Raw genomic sequence first — 27,577 nt, 5'->3', positions numbered from 1 at the left:
GTAGTCTGTGTTAATGGAGGGGGTGGCTCACCTTAAGATTGTGGCAGAGAGCGGTAGTCTGTGTTAATGGAGGGGGTGGCTCACCTTAAGATTGTGACAGAGAGCGGTAGTCTGTGTTAATGGAGGGGGTGGCTCACCTTAAGATTGTGGCAGAGAGCGGTAGTCTGTGTTAATGGAGGGGGTGGCTCACCTTAAGATTGTGACAGAGAGGGGTAGTCTGTGTTAATGGAGGGGGTGGCTCACCTTAAGATTGTGGCAGAGAGCGGTAGTCTGTGTTAATGGAGGGGTTGGCTCACCTTAAGATTGTGACAGAGAGTGGTAGTCTGTGTTAATGGAGGGTTGGCTCACCTTAAGATTGTGACAGAGAGCGGTAGTCTGTGTTAATAGAGGGGGTGGCTCACCTTAAGATTGTGACAGAGAGCGGTAGTCTGTGTTAATAGAGGGGGTGGCTCACCTTAAGATTGTGACAGAGAGGGGTAGTCTGTGTTAATGGAGGGGGTGGCTCACCTTAAGATTGTGACAGAGAGCGGTAGTCTGTGTTAATGGAGGGGGTGACTCACCTTAAGATTGTGGCAGAGAGGGGTAGTCTGTGTTAATGGAGGGGTTGACTCACCTTAAGATTGTGACAGAGAGCGGTAGTCTGTGTTAATGGAGGGGGTGGCTCACCTTAAGATTGTGACAGAGAGCTGTAGTCTGTGTTAATGGAGGGGGTGGCTCACCTTAAGATTGTGACAGAGAGCTGTAGTCTGTGTTAATGGAGGGGTTGGCTCACCTTAAGATTGTGACAGAGAGGGGTAGTCTGTGTTAATGGAGGGGGTGGCTCACCTAAAGATTGTGACAGAGAGTGGTAGTCTGTGTTAATGGAGGGGTTGGCTCACCTTAAGATTGTGGCAGAGAGCGGTAGTCTGTGTTAATGGAGGGGGTGGCTCACCTTAAGTTTGTGGCAGAGAGCGGTAGTCTGTGTTAATGGAGGGGTTGGCTCACCTTAAGATTGTGGCAGAGAGTGGTAGTCTGTGTTAATGGAGGGGGTGGCTCACCTTAAGATTGTGGCAGAGAGGGGTAGTCTGTGTTAACGGAGGGGGTGGCTCACCTTAAGATTGTGGCAGAGAGCGGTAGTCTGTGTTAATAGAGGGGGTGGCTCACCTTAAGATTGTGGCAGAGAGGGGTAGTCTGTGTTAACGGAGGGGGTGGCTCACCTTAAGATTGTGGCAGAGAGCGGTAGTCTGTGTTAATGGAGGGGGTGGCTCACCTTAAGTTTGTGGCAGAGAGGGGTAGTCTGTGTTACTGGAGGGGGTGGCTCACCTTAAGATTGTGACAGAGAGGGGTAGTCTGTGTTTATGGAGGGGGGGGACTCACTTTTAGCTCTAAATAGTGTTTGGAGTTAAATTTTACCCTAAATGGTGTTTTGTATTAAAATTTGTCCTAAATGATGATTGGTTTTAAAATTCTATATTATGTTATTTCAAATACATTGTATAACCATTTCATGATGTATTTTAATGTATATTTTCAGCCCAAACAGCCTATTCAGTGAAGAAATCAAGGAGATGGTTACTACAAAAAACAGACATATTTAAATAAGTATTAAAATGTGGAAAAAAAACTATATTCATTGATGTAGAGTACTTATACCTGAACTATTGGGAGGCTAAGCAACTTAGCTTAAAATGATTTATATCTATATTGACGCAAAACTTTCAGTGTAATAGAACTATTGATTTGTGTTCAGGAAGGAATTAGGAATTTGTTATGTTCAAATAAATGTATTGGCTATTAATGTTTTCCAGATCAATGTATTGGCTATTAGTGTTTTCTAGATCAATGTATTTGCTTTTGATGTATTTAAGTATTTGAATGTAAGTACTGTATCAAGAATTCCAATTTGAGATTTCTGGCTGAGGTTTCACATTACCGTAAGTTGGTAATAAGTCCATCTCTCCTTTTGCCATCAAAATGCTGATAAAAAACCTGCCCACTACTGGTTGACACCCTAGGTTATTTACAGTATAAACACAGTACACTCACATTCTTTGAAAACAACTTCCAGCTGAGAACAGGTTCATTATGTTATTTCTAGTCAACCAGTAATTTCACGTGATATACACTGGCCTGAGTTTCAGGTGATATAGACTGGCCAGAATTTACCTGATATAGACTGGCCCGAGTTTCACCCGATATAGACTGGCCCGAGTTTCACCCGATATAGACTGGCCCGAGTTTTACCTGATATAGACTGGCCCGAGTTTTACCTGATATAGACTGGCCCGAGCTTCACCCGATATAGACTGGCCCGAGTTTCACCTGATATAGACTGGCCCGAGTTTCATTAATAGGTTCAGAGATTAATAATCTGCACAGAATCCAGGTTATTATACAAGCTGACAGTCATAACCTGGGTATTAAAATACTGTAAATCTTTAAAATAAGCTGGTCATGAAAATAATGAAATGAGTCATGGATTCATTGCATGGAAAGTCTGACTTGAATGTAAGGTATTAAATCATAATGCTGTGGTACCATATTAAGTATATAGTGTATAGGTCGCGTGTCGAAATATTACACTGTATTATGAATTGGTGTTTAACTGACAGTTACAGAACAGCTTTGACCAATTTTCATACAAAGTAAAACTAAATTAACCGATAAGTCTGTTTTTTATCAAATGAACGCAGCATGCTCTAATTTCTGACTGATCAACTTTATGCCATATCATGTTTGACCAGACACCAAGTCTGTATTATCCAGTCTTAAAACACTTTAGCATCTTCATCTACCAGAGATGTTATGGAATTTCCTAGCATCTTCATCTATCAGAGATGTTATGGAATTTCCTAGCATCTTCATCTATCAGAGATGTTATGGAATTTCCTAGCATCTTCATCTATCAGAGATGTTATGGAATTTCCCAGCATCCTCATCTACCAGAGATGTTATGGAATTTCCCAGCATCTTCATCTACCAGAGATGTTATTGACTTTCCCAACATCTTCATCTACCAGAGATGTTATGGAATTTCCCAGCATCCTCATCTACCAGAGATGTTATGGAATTTCCCAAGCCTGATAATGTTTAGTTCATTTCTTACTTTCATTTGGTGGTATGTATTAGTTATTTGATGGTATGTAATTTGAAAACATCAAATATCTGTTTGCTAGTATGTATTATTGAAATGTGACAGCAAATGTTATTTCTCCAAACTGTTAGTCAATCTGATGAAAACAATGGCAATTTAATTTGAGGTGATATATTCTATAGTGTTCTGATCTAGTCAGCTAGAGCAGTGACTTTGAGAGTCCCTGGGTAAATGTGTCAGACATCCAGTATTGTTTGTTCATTAGGGAGTGTGGTCCAAATTATTACCACTGTATTATCAACTTATGTTGGTCTGGTGTTAGTCAATGCCAGACAGATATAAAAAAAAAGTCAATAAACATCTGAATAGTTCATACTATTGGAATATAAAAAGTCAATAAACATCGGAATAGTTCATACTATTGGAATATAAAAAGTCAATAAACATCGGAATAGTTCATACTACAGTGTCAACAGATTCACGTATTTCTGTGATTTACATTTATATTAAAGTGTGGTTTAATGAAACATGTTTATCTGGTCTGACCCTAAAGACAACTGACAATGAAAAAAACTGACAATGGGAAAAAAAATCAAGTTCGAAGTGTTTTCACTGATAATTATTGTTCTACAAGTATATATTTGGAAGCCATAGTGTTCATATTAAGAGTACAAAACTTTGTCCAGATTCAGTCCCAAAAATGTAGTTTGGTTGAACTTTTATTTAAATGCTTAAACCTCAAATTTTCGGTAACCTGCCCTAGGGACAAGTGAGCTTATGCCTTGGTGCTTTATCCATCCCTCCAGTCATTATTATTTCTTTTCTTGGGGTCAAATCAGCAGAAATATTCAATTCTTTTCTTTGTTTTGAGTTTCGTAACCATGTCATAAATCAACTTCAAAATTCAAATGAATTTAAAGAATCGTCTAACAAAACCTTCACTTCATATAACCTGGGAAACAGGTTGATGATACAGGCCCATTTGGCCTCTTGTAGAAGTTTTCTTTTGAGAATTATTATCTTTCTGATGAATCTATTAAAACCATTGATAAAGATGGGACATTAAGATCCTCACAATTTATTGGAGAACTGCAATGACAAAGAGTGAATTAAGCAAAGCATGCCTAAATGTTGTTGATGTCATTGTTAGTTGCATCGTTTCATATTAAGATGTCACAATCAATATGAAATGTATACATTTTTGGATTTTGTTATGTCAGTCCTGCAGTAAATGAAAGAAAAATTTGATTGTTTATGGAGTTATTAATGTAATTGTTATTTGTAACATTTTAGTTTCCTTTGTTTTGTGAGATGTTACATACTGCAATATAAAATTAAAGTTAATAAAATATTTTGTTTTGTGTAATTGAACATTTTTTGTGTGTTTTCTGAACAATCACAAACAAGGCAATTCTTCATCACAAACAAGAGAAAATAAGCAGGGCAAACCTATACACCCTCCCCCATCACTACAATATCTGGTACACCAGGGACTCCCATATCTATACACCCTCCCTCATCACTACAATATCTGGTACACCAGGGACTCCCATATCTATACACCCTCCCCCATCACTACAATATCTGGTACACCAGGGACTCCCATATCTATACACCCTCCCCCCATCACTACAATATCTGGTACACCAGGGACTCCCATATCTATACACCCTCCCCCATCACTACAATATCTGGTACACCAGGGACTCCCATATCTATACACCCTCCCCCATCACTACAATTTCTGGTATACCAGGGACTCCCATATCTATACAACCTCCCCCATCACAACAATATCTGGTACACCAGGGACTCTCATATATATACACCCTCCCCCATCACTACAATATCTGGTACACCGGGGACTCCCATATCTATACACCCTCCCCCATCACTACAATATCTGCTACACCAGGAACTCCCATATCTATACACCCTCCCCCATCACTACAATATCTGGTACACCAGGGACTCCCATATATATAACCCTCCCCCATCACTACAATATCTGGTACACCAGGGACTCCCATATCTATACACCCTCCCCCATCACTACAATATCTGGTACACCAGGGACTCCCATATCTATACACCCTCCCCCATCACTACAATATCTGGTACACCAGGGACTCCCATATCTATACACCCTCCCCCATCACTACAATATCTGGTACACCAGGGACTCCCATATCTATACACCCTCCCCCATCACTACAATATCTGGTACACCAGGGACTCCCATATATATACACCCTCCCCCATCACTACAATATCTGGTACACCAGGGACTCCCATATCTATACACCCTCCCCCATCACTACAATATCTGGTACACCAGGGACTCCCATATCTATACACCCTCCCCCATCACTACAATATCTGATACACCAGGGACTCCCATATCTATACACCCTCCCCCATCACTACAATATCTGGTACACCAGGGACTCCCATATCTATACACCCTCCCCCATCACTACAATATCTGGTACACCAGGGACTCCCATATCTATACACCCTCCCCCATCACTACAATATCTGGTACACCAGGGACTCCCATATCTATACACCCTCCCCCATCACTACAATATCTGGTACACCAGGGACTCCCATATCTATACACCCTCCCCCATCACTACAATATCTGGTACACCAGGGACTCCCATATCTATACACCCTCCCCCATCACTACAATATCTGGTACACCAGGGACTCCCATATCTATACACCCTCCCCCATCACTACAATATCTGGTACACCAGGGACTCCCATATCTATACACCCTCCCCCATCACTACAATATCTGGTACACCAGGGACTCCCATATCTATACACCCTCCCCCATCGATATGATATCTGGTACACCAGGGGCTCCACTTTCTGTACACACTTTTATTTCTATTAGCTCACTTGGTCCAAAGAACCAGTGAGCTTACGCCATGATGTAGCGTCTGTCCATCCGGCCTCAGTCTGCCAACGTTTCCTATAAATCGTTACTTGTCCATAACAACTGAATGTATTTTGATGAAATTTGGTCTGAAGCATTATTTTGCCGAAAGAGATCTTCTTCTGGAAGAAAGATGGGATTTGGTCAATGTTTGGTTTAAACCATAGTTGGAAATTGGAATATTTTGCCTTGATTACTCAAATATTCTGTAATAGGAGAGGAAAAAATGCATGGACAGAGACGCTCAAGTGCCAAATTTAATAATGACGATTCAAAAGATTTGAATGTGTTTGTAATATTTTATTTAACATGTACTGTCTATATAACAAATATATTCAGATGGTCATATGAATAAAAACACATTAATTGGTACTTTTTTGCTGCATTAATTATCTGCAAAATGTATTTAGTGTTGATTATCAAAGAAGCACTCAAACATATATTGCACACTTCACCAAGAACACTATTGCACTATATGAGAACGTAAATACCAGTGTAGCAGAGAGGTGTCGCCACCATCTCCCGACAAACATTATACATACCGTGTAAAACTCACTCAAATCTATGGATTTATGAGGAAGTCCTATATCTATAATACTGCCTCACGTCTATACAAATTGGTTAGTATACAAGAGAGTTCAAAAAAGTAGATTACAATAAAAACAATTCAAACATTTTGTTTTAAATTAAATACTGTGTAATACATCATTATTTGCTGCTTTATAAATGGATTCCGGGTTTCTGCTGTCTGATATTCTACTTTCTAAATTTCTTTCATCATAATACACCATGGCTTTCTTTATGTCAAAGTACAGCATTTACCTTAATAGGTCTTTGGCTGTCGGAAAATATTTGGGGAAAATTAAATCTAGATCTGTGCTTTTGTTACAGGACTACAACATAGGGAGTCCTGCTGGGTGTCTTTGGTTTTATCAAGACCCGACGTCTAAAAAGGTTTCAAAAAATATTTTCCATACATGCTTCTTACCATAGAATCATCTGATAATATTTTATTTCACGCATGTTACAAAGAATTGGTATTTAGATCTGCATGATTTTCAACAATACCAAAGATTGGTTGAGATAATGTAATTCAAATAGTAGGGAAGCAATTGAAAGATTTAACAGAAAGAAAAGTATCAGCTGAACTTTTGCTTCATTATTATTACACGATTAAGAGAAAACATATACAATAATATGTCATGGATTTTATTCTAAACACTGCTGTACCAACTCCGACGATTAATAACTACACTTATCATGTCCGTGATGAGTGAAATGTAAATCTGTTCATTAAAACTCAAAATTGTTTGGTTCTGTCTGTATAAACTAATACATAATCTTGAGTTCCTCTATATATAAGTGATCAGGAACATATACTCGTAAAATGTTCCAAAACTTGGTCCCTATGTTAATCAAATAACACCACCGTTCTAGGTCTGTAATATTTTATAATTTGAAAAAGATGTGTTTATCTGCAAAATTCCAAAACATATAAATATTATACATCTCAATTCCTTACCACAGAAATAAATTTCTCAAATCAACTTTCAGATCAGGTAAGAATACTAATTTTGAAGTACAGTATGATACATGTACATACATTTAGCAAGAAAATATGTTTTTATATCCATCCATCAAATTCCTTTCCATGCAAATAAATTTCATCACAGCATCTACCAACATATATAGTGTGAAAATGCTTAAGTAATACATGTGGTGTACATGTATCATTTTGATCATGTGAATGAGAGTTAATATCATTTGATTTACAATCGAGCTTGTTAGCTGTCTTAACACCAATACCTTTCCTAGGAACATTTGGTTACCACCTATCGGGTTTTCCTACTACTAGTATTATGGGACAATGTGCAAGGTTTTATACCATCTCACCACCATAATTTTTACTAGAACGTTCCGTTATCTGAAACAAAATAATAATTTTGGGTTATTGTGGCTCTTTGTCATCAACATCAAAACTTTGTCAAGATTATGCAACTTGATCACAATTATGAATATTTTTCTGCAATAGATATTATGCAAGAGTTCACAAATAAGAGATTAAACATACGTATATACTAGTACAAAACTAGGGGGGGGGGGGGGGGGGGGGAATTACCAGGAAACAAACAAAATAACCTAAGTTTTGTTTATGAGGAGGAGTTCCTGCACTGACCGATTATATTGTCTAGTATACAAATATATCATCACATTACTACATGTTTCTACATCATGACACTATTACATCGCTATCAACATTTCACATTACTAGGACTGTAAATAAGTTTAAATTAATATAAATTTCATACAAAAAAAATCTCTGTTGACATTCCGAATAACAGAACATTTTTAGGATTTAAACTACAATAAACCTCTGTTGATGAGGACATCATTATTCCCTTCATGTTACTGTTAAGACCTTCCCTGGTGCCAGTCATGCTGTAACAACCATAAGACAAAAGTTGTCGGGGCATTCATCATTACTGTGGCATGTTGTATACAAAATCAGCCATAACAAAAGTCTCCATACTATTTCCTTTAGACATTACAGAATACTAATAACCAAATAAGGTTGGTATTTTCAATCCCAATAATTACCTGCACAAATTACTTATCTGTGCAAACTACACAAGAATTAACAAGCTATTTTAATACAAGCATTAGGAATGAAATATGCCATGAATTGGCAGTCAAAGATCAAAAACAGTTTGGTTTACCTGCTAATCTGCCACTAATTCCAGCCAGTAGACAGGCAAAATGTTGATATTTTTAATGAGTAGATTTTTTTACCAGTACATTTGTGCTCAAGCCATGACAAGTCATTTTGTACATTTAAATAGTGTATACAATCAACATTGACAGGCGGTTCTTATAATATTAGGAAGGTTAAAATGTGATGCTCACACACCCAACTACCCACACACACAGATTATACAGCTGTACAAACATGTAAAGCCAGGTATAAATTAATCACGTACTGTAATTCCTACTTATTCCTAACAAATAAGGAAATGGGTCACAGAGACATGGCATAGATTGTCAACACCCACAGTCAGAGACATGGTATAGATTTCCCACCCACAGTCAGAGACATGGCATAGATTTTCAACACCCAAGGTCAAAGACATGGTATAGATTTCCAACACCCACAGGCCGCGACATGGTATCGATTTCCAACATACGAAGATTATTATAGATCTCCAGAGTAACGATACGAAGGAGACGGGGTAAGATTATAGATCTCCCGAGTAACGATACGAAGGAGACGGGGTAAGATTATAGATCTCCCGAGTAACGATACGAAGGAGACGGGGTAAGATTATAGATCTCCCGAGTAACGATACGTAGGAGACGGGGTAAGATTATAGATCTCCCGAGTAACGATATGTAGGAGACGGGGTAAGATTATAGATCTCCCGAGTAACGATACGAAGGAGACGGGGTAAGATTATAGATCTCCCGAGTAACGATACGTAGGAGACAGGGTAAGATTATAGATCTCCCGAGTAACGATACGTAGGAGACAGGGTAAGATTATAGATCTCCCGAGTAACGATACGAAGGAGACAAGGGTAAGATTATAGATCTCCCGAGTAACGATACGATCAGTGACACCACATTATAGAGGTCACATGATCAAAGAGTGTTATGGCCTTATAAAACATATTGAGTATGTATTTACTACATATCAGGACACTTTGTCCACTGACAAAATTGAACATTTCCGACACATTCAAATTTGTCCAGATCAAATGCAAGATATCTAAAATATGGAATAGTCAAATAATTGCTTCATTGTTAAATTCACTCTCTTGTCATTAGATGATAATAGTAAAAGTCAAACAGTGATGTAAGTTTCCTAACATACAATATACATACCTATATAGTCACTGAGGGGGATTGGGGTTTGTACCATGTCCTGTGATGTTGAATCTGTTTACTAATTCCACTCGAAACTATATATTTTGCAAACAGAAATTTATCTGAACATTGATATTAGAAATAACAGTATGAAAATTTCCACCTTACAGATATGTGGACTGTCTAATCCAACTCAAAATAGATTTCATAAGAGTCCAATTTTTGTTTTATAGCAAGAAGAAATTGTGAAGAAATCAGAATTCCCTCAGGATAACCAGTAAATAGATTTCGGATGAGAATTTTTAAAATATGAGATCATTATACAGGTATCCTAAAGGGATAATATAAACCTCTTTTAATACTAAACTGTTATTGGTCTTCTTTTTCCTGTCATAGCAATTCACCAGATTTCACAAAAGTTTATTTCACAAGAAAAAGTTCACAGAATATCAGACTACAAAACTCATTATCAACAATTATTGACTTTTGATGAGGTGAACATGCAGTCATGTGAACCTCAGAAAGGTAATGACAAAGATAAAATCACCCAATTAAGAAGTCTCTAATTGCTATTATGATATTAGATATGAGGTTATGCTGTTCAGATAGAAAGTACCAAATTCTTCAAAAGAAAAACACTGTATGTAAAATTCAGCTAAGTGTTGTGTTTGCGTTTCACTAAAATTCAATTGACTAGTAAATTTTGATCATATAATTATGTAGTACACTAAAAAACATTTTTAAACTCTCACATGCTTCCCACGATGAAAGACCTTGAGATTCGACAAGACAAATATACATTAATATATCATGACACAAAGTTACAACAGAGCCTTAATCGTAATACTATTCAACGTGTAACTGTCACATGTCTTAAACACATGTTGACGATACTGTGAAGGGACTGGTGTAATGGTGTAATTGTGTGTTGTCCAATGGACATGTTCACACTCGTTCTGGATTAATGACATGTGCAAAAAGAACAATTTAATCTGCAAGTATTCCATGATGGAGTGCTAAAGTATGTGTCTCGGTGATGAACCATGTCAACTACTCACAGACTAGAGAATTGGAAACATTTCAAAACCAGACATTGGATACATTTGTACAAATACAACATTTTTACATGTTAAATCTACATGTATTTGATAAAATAATGCAAAGAATTATCTCATTTTAGTGAAATGCTTCCCTTTCAATTTACATTTTTTTGTTTCAATGAAAACATGATCCTATCAAATTAACAATGATGTTTAACATAAGTTATTATTAACTTGATATATTCCAAATGTTCAAAAACATAAAACAAGCAAAATATCATATCTTACGGCATGGCAAATCACTAGAAATCTGAATATAAAGTTCCTTTTGTACAATTAGTATTCAGTTTACAAAGTCATTTTTGCATATAAACTTGGTATTGGTACAGAAAATAACTTAACAAACAAATCAAAGACCAAACTTAGGCTCTGTGAAAGCTTGATATTACAGATTTTGAATACTTCTCATGAGTGAACTACAATTCATGGATTATTATATTTTTAATTTTAAATTTCCACCAATGGATTTCTCATGAGTGAAGTACAATTCATGGATTATTTTATTTTTGACTTTCCACCAATGGAATTCTCATGAGTGAACTACAATTCATGAATTATTTTATTTTCGATTTCCACCAATGGATTTCTAGTATCATGACTAACAATGACTATCACTTCTGAATCTATAAAATTATGACTAAGTACCAAATTGTAACAAACATTCTCTCTTGAAAATATCCAGATTTACATCTACAGAGGGACAAGTGTTAAAATATATATTATAAAAAATAAAAATTAACAATAATAGAGACAGCTAAAACAAGATTGAAGCATTAAAATTCTACAGGATAGTATCAGTTAGTTCTGATAATCAAACAAAATAGAATCAGCACCAGTAGACAAAATATTACACAAAATATTACATAAAGAATAATATATCAATAAAAATAATAAAATATCAGATCTGACTAGATTATAGCATTAGAGGATTGAACACAGTCAAATTCACACAAAAAAAATGTATGAACTGGAATAACTGAGTGTACAGACTGAACAGGTGTTGATATCACCGGTACAGGTTCTCATCACAGGGACTTGGTACACACTCCTCCAAACAGGCTGTATAATATTTCTTGTGTCAAGTCCCTGTGATTTTGACAGTGATGAAATGAAGGATTTAACTTATTTTCAAATAACAACCTCGCCAAAATGACTACATTTCTCAATAATTAAAGTCTTCTTTCATTTTTATTGTATATTTTCAATATTTGGAATAAATATTGTGTTGTAAACCGTCTTTGAAAGTCTATTAATTTTAGGCTATAATGCATTAAAGCAAACAAGGCGATCATTTAATCTTTGTATAAGGAGTTATGTCATCTTACTAAGATAAATATTATTTTTCCTATAAATATCTTTAATACAATGACCCTGAACAAATCATTGATGGTTGTAAATGCAGCCTGTGAATTTTATACAGACACATTTCTGACATATGATATAATACAAGCTTTTAATTTACCCAGAGTGTCCGACATTTGATATAATACAAGCTTTTGATACACCCAGAGTGTCAGACATTTGATATAATCAAGCATGAACAGTTTAAAGGACAGTAACTCTCAGTGTGTCATGGTGCTATTTGTAAGGAAGATAACTCTGAACATAAATTCTCATCTGCTGAAAAGTCAAAAGGCGAAACTGTGGCTGTAATAATCTCTAGAATAGCATATCTATCCTGTTATCTTGTTTACCTCTGTATGTGCTACATTTTAAGCCAGAGAATACCAAACTAAACATTACAAAAGAAGTTTATATAATTATAAAGGTTCGAAACAACACAGGTATCAGTCATCCATAAGAAATATGACCTCTATGTAAAAAGTTCACGATGAATTATCTATAACATAATTTAAATATAGGAATATGACCCCTATACTAACAAGAGAAAACATTCCTGAATTATAAATATGCATGTATACCCATAATTCAAAACATTCTATAAAAGATATACCAGTGTACAGGTCCAAGGTCATGTGACTTGCCAGGTTCAAGGTCACACAAAGTGTTATAATACTCGGAGTCATGCTGACCTCTAAGAAGTAGGAAGGTCACATGTTTTCACATTCAACCTGATATTAAAGTCAGTACAAGCCATGTGAAAATACAGGAGTTAGTTATTGCCTGTTTTTAGATAGCAAGCAAATTAAGATTTCCTTTTTACAAAATTAATATCATACCACACAACTTCAGACTCAAATAAAATGAATAGCAGAAGAATTTGGTATTTATTTTTGGAAGCTGAGGATCATATATTGTATGATCTCTTCAAAAGTCAAAACATTTATAAATGTAACCTCTTAACAGCATAAATAATATCTCCATGTGAATTTGACGTTGCATCTCGAGTTTGTTCAATTTCACACAAAAAATTTAAGGGTGAATAATGAAGGTTGGGGAGGGGTAATAAAAATGACAAGGTCATGGGTCAAAGGTTAACAGATTGTGGGTCAAAAATGAAGACAGAGTTAATTTTGTTCACACCTGCTTACTGACAGGGCTTACCTTCAATTAAACTGTCTGTGTGATAGTACAAGGATAGTCATCAATTAATTCCTAAATATACACATCACTAACACCAGAAAGATGATGGTGCCGCACTTCTTCAACAAAAAATGCCATCAATATCAAATAGATGTAAGCCTTGACTTAGACGTAATACCATTAACATCAAAATTACAGTCATGGTAAGTCTGTTCTTCTACACAAATACCGTCAGCATAAGAATGATGAGTGTATGTCCTCGATATAAGTATCATCATCATCAGAGCGATGGCAGTAAGTTGGTTTCTTCTGTCACAGGGGTAGTACTGAGGACTGGTTGATGGGTACTGCCAAAGGTTTAACACAGATGCACCATCAAATCTTTTATATAAAGAAATGCCTATGCCCAAATCTGAAATAAAGCCAAGAAACAACAAATGACTTAAGGGTGTATGCTACTTTAAACAACAAATGACTGGAAAAGTTATGCTATCGTAATTTCCATTCCAAAAGAATAACCATGAAGTAATGTTTATTTGTAATCAATATGAATTAATGACAGATACATGGAAATATTTTTATGCTTATCACCATGTTTCTCTTTTATATTTATTAAATAAAATCTTAATCCGACATTCCTTCTTTCATACCTTTAATGAGTAATCCCAGCTTCCAGTACATAGAGCAGTGCCATCTGGTGAGACACCAAGACAACTGACTCTGTTTTCATGTGCATACAATATGGTCACTCGATTTCCCTTTAATACATCCCAGATATTCACTGTGTAATCGTTGTATCCACCAAATAGAAGTCGACCTGTAAGAAAATTTATATTTCACATGAATGTTTTTACGTCTGCATTCCATGACAAATATGAATTTCAGTATTGATTTATAATAAAAATATCTTCAGGTATTTTTTGTTGGGGGATTCTGCTAGATCAACTGAAAACAAAATGCTATTATCTATTACCACTCTCAAGAACTTTGAGCTTCTCTTTTATCTTTAGAATATAAACTGGAGAAATAATTAACTACATCCTGAAGGAATTCCGACATACTCTATACCTATATTTGGTACATAACTTTCGGTCTTATAAACTATCAGTCTTAGGACATTTTCTTTCATTTGTTGGTGTTAACTAGATATACAGATGTATTTCAATATTGTGGGTGTCATGCATTTATACTCTGTCCACGGTGTAGCACCTCTAAATTAAGGTCCTGGTATAATTGAATATCAAAACATTTTTCCAATGTACCTCATTAAAGGGTTACAAGCCCTTTGTAATGTTGACCTGATACATACCACTAATGGAAAAGTCCACAGAGTTACAGCCATTAATTAGACTATCTTTCTTATAACAGTTCACCTCTCGGTCAGCTCGCAGGTCAAACAGACGACACTGAAAAGTCAAATAAATATTCCCCAATTTGAACTTCAAACTGACAAGTTTGTAACTTGTCTAACAACAAATTTCGTTGGAACCAATGTACCCATTTGTAAATTTTATGGAAACACATTTTTTTATAAACTAATTTTAATCAGTTTGTTGATATATTCAAGCCTCCCTCAGTCAAACTCGGTACATGTTTAACCAATCCATTTAACAACACAGAACACTTTTTGATTATACAGGGTTAATTGACACAGAACTCCTACTTTGTACCTAACTTGACACTAAATCAAGATGGGTTTGAATGGAGAATATACATGTACTTCATAAAATGTAAGCTCTATTGATCTTAAACGAACTGGAAAACAAGATACAGTGAAACCTGACTTTACCAACCACTTACTTCAACAACTTCCTGTATCATATGACCATATCTATCGAAATAGCTACATACCTCAATGTCATTGCAAACACTGTCTAAACTGACACACTGTCATATCAGACACATTGACTCAGTCCCAAAGTGTATTATATTACAAATATTTTTCGTCATTTTGAGCTGCCTCTCCCAACAAATGGTTCACACCAAATGTGGACCAAACCTGACATTCTTATAGAAGAAGAATGATTTTAAAGACTTAAGCTCTCTTTCCCTATTGCGCCTAGCTCCTCTCCCCGAACTCGATGAAGTCACGCTCCTTATTTATACAACAGTGTCCAATAATACTCCAGACCAAATTCTATGGAAAACCATACAGTCATTCAGGGCTAGTAGCGATTTAAAAGTTTAAACTTTTGTTTCTCCAATTGGGTCCACCGCCCCCAGGGGAGCTACACACTCCATTTCTACAACATTACATGAATCTTATTTGCTCAATAATCGCTCAAGACCAAATTTCCCCCATTTATCCTGGCCCCTCAGCAGTGATATCCATTATATAATTTAGGGGGTCAGTCCCACCATTTGTACAGGTCTGAATCCCCTCCACCTGGGGATGCTTCTAGTCAATTAAATTAAATTAAATTCCAATCATTAGTTTAGAAGAAGTCATTTGAATAAATTGTTGTGAAAGGGACTGACAACAGATGACAGGCCACAAACGGCCGACAGACGACAGACACCACAATATGACATAAGATCACCTGGTCCTTTGGACCAAGCCAGGTAATAAACAAGGGGAGACAACACAAAATTACAGAGTGAATTACAAGACAATGAAATAACATATGCTGGCAGTTTTCACTGTACTCCAAATGCCACACATATGGGAGAGCTTATCATCAGCCATGTCTTATTGCTATATATATATATATATAATAACATACAATTGATCATGAGACAATCAGCAATGAATCTGACATAATAAGAAATCACTCACTGTAGCATCGTCTGATCCTGTTGCAAATGCATCACCGCTTGGGTAAAATCTAACACTGTTTATATCCGAGTCATGTCCTTCAAACATCTGTACGCATTCTCCTGATCTCATGTCCCACACCATAGCCGCCTTATCACAGCCCTGGGGAAACAACAAAATGGCACCTCATTAGAGGTTAGGCTACAACAAAATGGTACCTCATTAGAGGCTAGGCTACAACAAAATGTTACCTCATTAGAGGCTAGACTACAACAAAATGGTACCTCATTAGATGCTAGACTACAACAAAATGGTACCTCATTAGAGGTTAGGCTACAACAAAATGATACCTCATTAGAGGCTAGACTACAACAAAATGGTACCTCATTAGAGGTTAGGCTACAACAAAATGGTACCTCATTAGAGGCTAGACTACAACAAAATGGTACCTCATTAGATGCTAGACTACAACAAAATGGTACCTCATTAGAGGCTAGGCTACAACAAAATGATACCTCATTAGAGGCTAGATTACAACAAAATGGTACCTCATTAGAGGCTACAACAAAATGGCACCTCATTAGAGGCTAGACTACAACAAAATGGTACCTCATTAGAGGCTACAACAAAATGATACCTCATTAGAGGCTAGACTACAACAAAATGGTACCTCATTAGAGTCTAGACTACAACAAAATGGTACCTCATTAGAGGCTAGACTACAACAAAACGGTACCTCATTAGAGAATAGGCTACAACAAAATGGTACCTCATTAGAGGCTAGGCTACAACAAAATGGCACCTCATTAGAGGCTACAACAAAATGGTACCTCATTAGAGGCTAGACTACAACAAAATGGTACCTCATTAGAGGCTAGACTACAACAAAATGGTACCTCATTAGAGAATAGGCTACAACAAAATGGTACCTCATTAGAGGCTAGGCTACAACAAAATGGCACCTCATTAGAGGCTACAACAAAATGGTACCTCATTAGAGGCTAGGCTACAACAAAATGGTACCTCATTAGAGGCTAGACTACAACAAAATGGTACCTCATTAGAGGCTAGACTACAGCAAAATGGTACCTCATTAGAGAATAGGCTACAACAAAATGGTACCTCATTAGAGACAACAACAAAATAGATAGCATTTTAAAGTTGGCATTAGTTCTGCACCATTACAAGGAGGAAAAACATGAACATGTTGCAGTCTCCAAGTATACACATGAAACTCAAACACAAGTCAACCTTAAATAACCTTAGCTGTTGATAGGACATTAAACAATACTAAACTAGGCTACAACAAAATAGTCAGGAGGGTGGACCATCTAGAAAATTTTCAAATTCAAGCCAGGAGGACACTGAAGCTGTTTGTGACATAATTATGTATCTGTTTTAGTAATCTATCACGACATAAAATTAGAAATGGCAGCCTCTGTCACAGGAGAGTGATGGATGAATTCTGTCCAACCAAGAAATGCACCAGTATTTCAAACTTTTTTGTAAACTTTTCAAAATTCAAATAGGTTTAGACTGAAATCAGTTGAAACAACTGAGTAATCAAAATATGTCCAGTTTTTTAAAGTACGAGAACATAATTTGAAAAAAAATTTATTCACTACATATTACTGTACTGGACTGGATAAAACATACATTTCAAACAAAACATTTTCTATTATATAATCTTATTCCATTCAAACTGAATTTCACATACAGAAACAAGATTTGAGTAGGGCTGTTTCAAAATTATCCACTCCTTCCACACAGATAATTTTAGAATAGCACTAAGAAATCTTTGATGTTTAATCTCTTTGTTTTCTTTCTGTTAATGATCTATTCTAATAGTCATGCAGGAAAACAACTTATCAGGAAGAATGAATATTTACACACATGTTCATTTCATACTTACCCCAGATATAAATAGATTGCCAGTTTCCGAGGGAGAAAGGTCAATACTCATGACGTCTCCAGCGTGACCATGGAAACTCTGAATCAGCTGGCCACTCTCGACATCCCACAATGCACATGTACTGTCACCACTTCCTGTTAAAATCTGCAAAAAATAAGAAAGCTGGGTATAAAATTAATGTGAGCACTGAAAATTCTGTTTTATTAATTCTTGGTAAGAGGTTCAAATGTGGGTAACATACACCAGCCATTTCAGTTATAAAGAGGTTCATGGGGCCTGCATTATTAGAAATAAAAGGCCACTATTAATTTATAAATAAAAACCTTAGAAAATCTTAGTTCTAGAAAGAGCCCACATACCAAGAATGCCTGTGTTATTGTCAATCTATAACAGGTATCTATAGTGATATGCAGAAGAAAATTTCCTTTATTTCAGTTTTTGGTTTTGAATCCTAAATAAATCATATGCCGAAACATGATTTGTTTCACAACACAGCATAAATATCTAATTTTAAACACCACATGAAGATATTTATCAAATTCAGATCTTAGAAATATCCCATTTTAAGCAATATCCCCACGTCCTACTTTAAGTTAAGGTGATATGTTAGTCCCTCTGTTACAAGACATTTATGTATCTGTGAAATCGTACCTGTTTGTCTGAGGTTGTAAATGTACAACAAGAGAGATAACTTGTGTGTGTAGCCACAGCCTTCTTCTTAGACGCGGGGTCATCTTCTCTCACCGGGTAAACTGTACACTTGTTGTCTAGACCCCTAAAATATAGTGATGAGAGGAATGTGTTATCTTACTTCATCTTCTCTTACTGAGTAAAATAAACTCTTGTTGTCTAGACCCCTAAAATATGATGATGAGAAGAATGTGTTATCTTACTTCATCTTCTCTTACTGAGTAAAATAAACTCTTGTTGTCTAGACCCAATGAGAGGCATTAACTGTAGAATATCTTCTCTCACTGTGTAACCTCTACATTTGTCATAACATAATACTGCCACATTTACATAAACAGCTTTTTTTTCAAAGAAATTGTTTTGAAAACAGAGAAAGGTTTTTGTTTTTGTTTTGATTTTAAATGAAGCATTTGACAATAATAAACTTAACAGCTGAGGCAAACAAAGAAAGTGATAAGAATTGTGTACCTACCCACATGCTACAACCTCTCCTGATGGACCAAAGGAACACGCCATCACCCAGGTAGTAGGCATAGTTACTGCATGCTCCTGTACAAATAATCAAACTTTTATCTTAATTAGGGATTATTATGGTTTCTCAATTTATCACAGAATGATAAGAAAACATGTCAAAATAACAACAAATGAAATGGGCCATAAAGTTGTCAATACAAGCAAGATTTTCAAAGCCAGTGTTTGTCCATGACTGGGTGTAAGGTGGTTCAGTAATGCTAGAAAATTATCAGAAACCTTGTCTGCTTTTCTAAATATCTTACCTTATTTGTTGTGAAGGCATCCCATACCAGCATTTTACCATCCTGAAATGGAAGGATTTTTTTTGTGAAGAATGTAGTAACACAGAAAACTTGTTAAGGTTGAACCATGAGTGTCAGGATAAACAAAATATTGTAAAAGTATTCAGCTTTGCACACTTAAATTTCAGCACATTATTGACTTTAATCAGATTAGCACAATGACAAATCAGCAAACCCACAGTGCTTGTCACAGAATACAATAAACAGAAATGTCCATTAGCACAATCATGATTTAGCTGAAGGCTTCCAATTTTAAAATAAGATCAACATGGAAATATATTATTACAGTGTAAAGACTACATCATTTATGTTACATGTTTGTCAATGTGGCCATGGCTGAAGCAATACAATTGAGACAAAATTCTTTAGGCTCTTGATATTTCTTTTCTAACAATACTTTGGGTTTGTTCAATACATTACAGTATTTCATTATTGTGTCAAGTTTGCAATCAATATTTATAATTCCTTGTGACTATGAACAAACGCCTATCAATTGGAAGTCCTTCCGACTATCACAATACGACATTGGTCAGTCTTACCTGTGAGGAAATCACTATACGATGTTTGTCAGTCTTACCTGTGAGGAGCTTACTATACAACATTGGTCAGTCTTATCTGTGAGGAGCCCACTATACAACATTGGTCAGTCTTATCTGTGAGGAGCTCACTATACAACATTGGTCAGTCTCACCTGTGTGCTCACTATATGACATTTGTCAGTCTTACCTGTGAGGAACTCACTATACGATGTTTGTCAGTCTTACCTGTGAGGGGCTTACTATACAACATTGGTCAGTCTTACCTGTGAGGAGCTCACTATACGACGTTTGTCAGTCTTACCTGTGAGGAGCTCACTATACAACATTTGTCAGTCTTACCTGTGAGGAGCTCACTATACAACATTTGTCAGTCTTACCTGTGAGGAGCTCACTATACAACGTTTGTCAGTCTTACCTGTGAGGAGCTCACTATACAACATTTGTCAGTCTTATCTGTGAGGAGCTCACTATACGACGTTTGTCAGTCTTACCTGTGAGGATCTCACTATACGACGTTTGTCAGTCTTACCTGTGAGGAGCTCACTATACAACATTTGTCAGTCTTACCTGTGAGGAGCTCACTATACAACATTTGTCAGTCTTATCTGTGAGGAGCTCACTATACGACGTTTGTCAGTCTTACCTGTGAGGAGCTCACTATACAACGTTTGTCAGTCTTATTACCTGTCAGGAGCTCACTATACAATGTTTGTCAGTCTTACCTGTGAGGAGCTTACTATACAACATTGGTCAGTCTTACCTGTGAGGGGCTCACTATACAACATTGGTCAGTCTTACCTGTGAGGAGCTCACTATACAACATTTGTCAGTCTTACCTGTGAGGAGCCCACTATACAACATTGGTCAGTCTTACCTGTGAGGAGCTTACTATACAACATTGGTCAGTCTTACCTGTGAGGAGCCCACTATACAACATTGGTCAGTCTTACCTGTGAGGAGCTCACTATACAACATTGGTCAGTCTTACCTGTGAGGGGCTCACTATACGACATTTGTCAGTCTTACCTGTGAGGAGCTCACTACAATGTTTGTCAGTCTCATCTGTGAGCTCAGTATATGATGTTTGTCAGTCTTACCTGTGAGGAACTCACTATACGATGTTTGTCAGTCTCACCTGTGTGCTCACTATATGACATTGGTCAGTCTTACCTGTGAGGAGCTCACTATACAACGTTTGTCAGTCTTATCTGTGAGGAGCTCACTATAAGACGTTTGTCAGTCTTACCTGTGAGGAGCTCACTATACGTCGTTTGTCAGTCTTACCTGTGAGGAGCTCACTATACAACGTTTGTCAGTCTTATTACCTGTCAGGAGCTCACTATACAATGTTTGTCAGTCTTACCTGTGAGGAGCTTACTATACAACATTGGTCAGTCTTACCTGTGAGGGGCTCACTATACAACATTGGTCAGTCTTACCTGTGAGGAGCTCACTATACAACATTTGTCAGTCTTACCTGTGAGGAGCCTACTATACAACATTGGTCAGTCTTACCTGTGAGGAGCTTACTATACAACATTGGTCAGTCTTACCTGTGAGGAGCCCACTATACAACATTGGTCAGTCTTACCTGTGAGGAGCTCACTATACAACATTGGTCAGTCTTACCTGTGAGGGGCTCACTATACAACATTTGTCAGTCTTACCTGTGAGGAGCTCACTACAATGTTTGTCAGTCTCATCTGTGAGCTCAGTATATGATGTTTGTCAGTCTTACCTGTGAGGAACTCACTATACGATGTTTGTCAGTCTCACCTGTGTGCTCACTATATGACATTGGTCAGTCTTACCTGTGAGGAGCTCACTATACAACGTTTGTCAGTCTTATCTGTGAGGAGCTCACTATAAAACATCTGTCAGTCTTATCTGTGAGCTCACTATATGACATTGGTCAGTCTTACCTGTGAGCTCACTATATAACGTTTTTTGTCAGTCTTACCTGTGAGGGGCTCACTATACAACATTTGTCAGTCTTATCTGTGAGGAGCTCACTATTAAACATCTGTCAGTCTTATCTGTGAGCTCACTATATGACATTGGTCAGTCTTACCTGTGAGCTCACTATATGACATTGGTCAGTCTTACCTGTGAGGAGCTCACTATACAACGTTTGTCAGGCTTACATGTGAGGAGCTCACTATACGACGTTTGTCAGTCTTACCTGTGAGGAGCTCACTATATAACGTTTTTTGTCAGTCTTACCTGTGAGGGGCTCACTATACAACATTTGTCAGTCTTACCTGTGAGGAGCTTACTATACAACATTGGTCAGTCTTACCTGTGAGGGGCTCACTATACGACATTTGTCAGTCTTACCTGTGAGGAGCTCACTACAATGTTTGTCAGTCTCATCTGTGAGCTCAGTATATGATGTTTGTCAGTCTTACCTGTGAGGAACTCACTATACGATGTTTGTCAGTCTCACCTGTGTGCTCACTATATGACATTGGTCAGTCTTACCTGTGAGGAGCTCACTATACAACGTTTGTCAGTCTTATCTGTGAGGAGCTCACTATAAGACGTTTGTCAGTCTTACCTGTGAGGAGCTCACTATACGTCGTTTGTCAGTCTTACCTGTGAGGAGCTCACTATACAACGTTTGTCAGTCTTATTACCTGTCAGGAGCTCACTATACAATGTTTGTCAGTCTTACCTGTGAGGAGCTTACTATACAACATTGGTCAGTCTTACCTGTGAGGGGCTCACTATACAACATTGGTCAGTCTTACCTGTGAGGAGCTCACTATACAACATTTGTCAGTCTTACCTGTGAGGAGCCTACTATACAACATTGGTCAGTCTTACCTGTGAGGAGCTTACTATACAACATTGGTCAGTCTTACCTGTGAGGAGCCCACTATACAACATTGGTCAGTCTTACCTGTGAGGAGCTCACTATACAACATTGGTCAGTCTTACCTGTGAGGGGCTCACTATACAACATTTGTCAGTCTTACCTGTGAGGAGCTCACTACAATGTTTGTCAGTCTCATCTGTGAGCTCAGTATATGATGTTTGTCAGTCTTACCTGTGAGGAACTCACTATACGATGTTTGTCAGTCTCACCTGTGTGCTCACTATATGACATTGGTCAGTCTTACCTGTGAGGAGCTCACTATACAACGTTTGTCAGTCTTATCTGTGAGGAGCTCACTATAAAACATCTGTCAGTCTTATCTGTGAGCTCACTATATGACATTGGTCAGTCTTACCTGTGAGCTCACTATATAACGTTTTTTGTCAGTCTTACCTGTGAGGGGCTCACTATACAACATTTGTCAGTCTTATCTGTGAGGAGCTCACTATTAAACATCTGTCAGTCTTATCTGTGAGCTCACTATATGACATTGGTCAGTCTTACCTGTGAGCTCACTATATGACATTGGTCAGTCTTACCTGTGAGGAGCTCACTATACAACGTTTGTCAGGCTTACATGTGAGGAGCTCACTATACGACGTTTGTCAGTCTTACCTGTGAGGAGCTCACTATATAACGTTTTTTGTCAGTCTTACCTGTGAGGGGCTCACTATACAACATTTGTCAGTCTTACCTGTGAGGAGCTCACTATACGACGTTTGTCAGTCTTATTACCTGTGAGGAGCTCACTATAAAACATTTGTCAGTCTTACCTGTGAGGGGCTCACTATACAACATTTGTCAGTCTTACCTGTGAGGGGCTCACTATACAACGTTTGTCGGTTTTAACTGTGAGGAGCTCACTATAAAATGTTTGTCAGTCTTACCTGTGAGGAGCTCACTATACGACGTTTGTCAGTCTTACCTGTGAGGAGCTCACTATACGACGTTTGTCAGTCTTACCTGTGAGGAGCTCACTATATAATGTTTGTCAGTCTTACCTGTGAGGAGCTCACTATACGACGTTTGTCAGTCTTACCTGTGAGGAGCTCACTATACAATGTTTGTCAGTCTTACCTGTGAGGAGCTCACTATACGACGTTTGTCAGTTGACCAGTTCATGCATAAGACTTTGCCATGGTGTCCTTTCAACATTTTCCTCTGCTTCATAACAAAGTTACTTATACCGGTATTTTCTATGTTCATTGTGGCAGAGCACACTGAAAAACAAAACAGATCTAATCATGCACCCAAAAGACTATAAAAAAAAAGGTAAATTTCCGTTGATATAGATTTAAATACTGTATTAGGAATGGAACAATATACCAAAGAAAAGACAAGATAATGGTTGAACAAAAGCTCATGCCCATCAGACATTAAAATACTTAAGCATTGTACATCTACATTAAATTTAATTTAAATTACAATTTAATTTTTATGAGCAGGTTGACCTGATAAATTTTCAACAATAACACTGGTTTGAAGACCTCTTCAGTACTGAGTGTGACTGGGTCAGAGTGACAAGGGTAACCGTGTAACTCATGGTTCAATCAATAATGTTCGTTTAGATTTATTAAGTCCTGATCAGGATTTAATCATCTTTGGCCCTGCTATTGCATTTTTCGTCTTCAAAGACAGTGACATTTGTCTCACTATCCCTTTCTCTTCTGTTCTATAGAAAGAACTATTTTGAATTCCATTATTAGACCAGAATCAAATGTCAGAATCCATTCCCTTCACATGTTTTTCATTTGCAGCCAACTGCAAATGCCCTTTCTACCTACACTTTTTCTTGTTTGCACTCATGCACACTCTCAGACTTTTGCCAGCTAAACTGAGAAGGTCAATGAATACATGACTGAACCAAATATTGTTTGTATATTTTGGGTTTAATGTAGGTTCCAAATGTTAAGAATATGTTGTCAACTAGCCCGAGTTTTCTCTGGCCCTGTCACCATGTCTGGTGTAGGGCCAGAGCGCACTACTATATGAAAACGTGGAATTATTCGACACAGTTTGGTGTCGCTAAGAATCTGGTGTAAATACAATAAAATCAGGAGTGACATAACACCTACTTTACATATATGGATAAATGAGATATTTATTTACCCCAGAACACCCATTTAGTCCCATCTAGGTGTTTTATTCCGTCCGGATAATTTCACGTTTTCATATACAAGTAGTGCGCTGTGGCCCTACACCAGACATGGTGACAGGACCAGAGAAAACTTGGGCTAGTTGTCAACATATTATTTTCCACTTTGACAGTATACTCGTTTCACAACCCGGGAATAGAAATTAATTAACTCAATAAAACAAATGATCCCTGCTGGATTACGCGGAGTTTTGATGACGATCGAGCCCATATGGTCGATTTCCCAGGTACCATGGGTCTTTGACAGTCGATCAGCTGGTCGAGATGACAAGGAAACGAAATGGACAAAGGGAGATTTACATATTCTTTTAACATAAATAACTACATTATAGGATTGTACAAACAAATTAACAGGTGTTAAAACTAACAAACGGCTACGGATTAGTCTGTCGGGTATTCGTTGAATCTTCAATAAACAGCTGCATACCAGACAGACAAAATCTCAGACGGGAACATGAACTTGGGAAAGGAGGTTCGATATTCAAAGGTCATTCGCATTTCTAGATAATTATTGCAAAAACGGATCATACTGTCGATGTCTTTTAGTTTTTGTTTTTCATCTTCAAGTCTTTTCTTCAGCATCTCCGCCTCCCGACTGAGCGCTTCTATGGTATCTTGTGGATTATCAACTCGTAAACCGTCGGTAGCCATTTTCATTTAATTTTCTAACAGGAACTTACTTGACTCTTCGCAGAGCGATGGATAAACGCGAAACATTCCGAGAATGCGGAAGTAATCTTTAAGTGGCTCTAAGGGTTCATTTTACAAATGTAAACAAAGTAAATTTTAATGTCATCGTCTCATACATTCTATGTTATTGACACAAAATATATCGAAATATGTGTGTAAGGGTGTTTGCATATTCTTTTATTTGATTTAGAAGTTACAGTTGTATAATTTACAGCACGCAATTTAATCAGATAGAATTTGGCTACCCGTTCGTGTCACATATACACATTTAAAGACTTGTTAACATCTTATATACGCCCTTGTGTTCTTAAATTCCGACTTAAAAAGGATAAAACAGCGTTTTTTTTCGGGAAAGTAAAAGCATACAAATCGGTACTATTATATGAAAATTGGTTCATTTATGATATATTTCTGAACTTTAGCAAGTCTACAAAAATTCACTTCCTTTCAATATATTAGAATGGGTTCGACTCTCAGCCAGCACAAGTCTTTTTTTTTTTAATTTTATATATATAATTTTTTTTTTTCAATATAGTATAGTATTTTTTCCCACATAATTCAATTTTCATCAAACATATGTAAAGAACGGAGCTTCCTACTCACTAAGTTATATACTGAATTTCAATCATACACATTAGGAAAAGTTTCAACACATTTCTCATCAGGTCCAACTCTGTCACATGATTCAGCCGAATAATTGTATACCCTTTGTTGAATTAAAAAAATTAGATCAGTTCTAAAAGTGTTTTTTGTGAACATTAGACATCTATTATTGAAATCATGATATCTACACAGAGTTTGTAAATAATCAACCCAAAGGTGCTTACTATTGTGTATCTATTCGACTTTGATGTTCTTTTACCTTACTCTCTTTGATGTTATATATACATCACAAAGTTCACATAATCTATTCCATATGAATTTTTTATTATATTAACCCACTTTTTTTTTTATCTTAGTGATCTAAATTTACAGTACAAATCTTTTAAACAATTTTTTTTATGTTTTTATACTCAAATGAAATTAATTAATAGTATTTTGTTTGGCCCTAAATGACCATAGCTGTCGATGGGTCGTAAAACCTAAACAAACAAACTATTGTGGATCATATCAAGTCATGCTTTTTTATTCCAATCTGACTGTCATTGGATGTAACGAGACACCAAACAGGCCTAACTAGCCAACTCAAATATGTGAACATGTTGTTGACAAAATATAGGAATGCAGGCGGCTTAGATTAGCAGTGAAAGGATATGGAACATATCCAGGGACTGACAGGAGAGAAGTATGAGGTCAGTGAACTAGCTTTTACAGCAGCTACGAAACAAGTGATAACAACTCATATTAATCACTCAAGTTGGCCCTAAAGGAAGCGTGCAAAGGGTGTTATTGTGGGAGGAAACCCAAGCACTCAGAGAAAATCCACACGGTCAGCGAAGTGACCACCATACCTTTTCATGTCCTATCAGGGAACTGAACCCTCATCTCCTTGGTGAAATGTGTACAACTGTGCCGCCTGAGCACACATTCAGTGTACAATATAAGTATGGATGTTGACCTCATGTAATGCCGACATTGGGAGTACTTTGTTAGCATGTGTCTTAACATTCTAGTTTGTGTCTTTTTATATGTGATATGCTGTTTCCCAGTAGAAAATACATGTGAATCAAACAAGGAG

At 37.0% G+C, this 27,577-nt stretch overlaps 2 protein-coding genes across 3 annotated transcripts in view; one reads left to right on the top strand and one right to left on the bottom strand.

Annotated features, from left to right (window-relative positions):
• The window catches only part of LOC117334254 (solute carrier family 25 member 46-like), a 32,817-nt gene extending 28,377 nt beyond the window's left edge, over positions 1-4,440 (top strand). The window contains exon 10 of the mRNA XM_033893762.1: positions 1,514-4,440. Coding sequence (XP_033749653.1) covers positions 1,514-1,534 — 21 coding nt within the window. The 3' untranslated portion in view covers positions 1,535-4,440. The remainder of the gene's footprint in view (positions 1-1,513) is intronic.
• Positions 4,441-8,821: 4,381 nt separating this feature from the next.
• Positions 8,822-25,888, bottom strand: LOC117334253 (guanine nucleotide-binding protein subunit beta-5a-like). Of its 2 annotated transcripts, XM_033893760.1 has the most exons (10): positions 25,740-25,888; positions 24,132-24,274; positions 19,599-19,640; positions 19,295-19,371; positions 18,784-18,907; positions 18,133-18,276; positions 16,242-16,382; positions 14,775-14,871; positions 14,116-14,282; positions 8,822-13,877 (listed from the first exon to the last, which is right to left on the bottom strand). In XM_033893760.1, the coding sequence occupies exons 1-10, from the start codon at positions 25,864-25,866 to the stop codon at positions 13,866-13,868; spliced, it is 1,074 nt and encodes a 357-aa protein (XP_033749651.1). In that variant the 5' UTR covers positions 25,867-25,888; the 3' UTR covers positions 8,822-13,865. The 2 variants fall into 2 exon arrangements, with proteins under 2 accessions (XP_033749651.1, XP_033749652.1); XM_033893761.1 differs by lacking the exons at positions 24,132-24,274; positions 25,740-25,888 and adding an exon at positions 20,440-20,667.
• Between the last annotated feature and the right edge of the window lie 1,689 nt (positions 25,889-27,577).

This window comes from Pecten maximus, chromosome 9 (genome assembly GCF_902652985.1).
Source record: "Pecten maximus chromosome 9, xPecMax1.1, whole genome shotgun sequence".
NCBI lineage: Eukaryota > Metazoa > Mollusca > Bivalvia > Pectinida > Pectinidae > Pecten > Pecten maximus.
This window is presented reverse-complemented; position numbering and strand designations above follow the sequence as displayed.

Coding starts and splice junctions, on each gene's coding strand:
- LOC117334253 (XM_033893760.1), bottom strand. CDS start 25,866: ATGAAAATGGCTACCGACGGTTTACGAGTTGATAATCCACAAGATACC. Junction 19,641..24,131: donor GTATAGTGAGCTCCTCACAG/GTAAGACTGACA, acceptor CTTCCATTTCAG/GATGGTAAAATGCTGGTATG. Junction 16,383..18,132: donor GCAATCTATTTATATCTGGG/GTAAGTATGAAA, acceptor TTGTTTCCCCAG/GGCTGTGATAAGGCGGCTAT.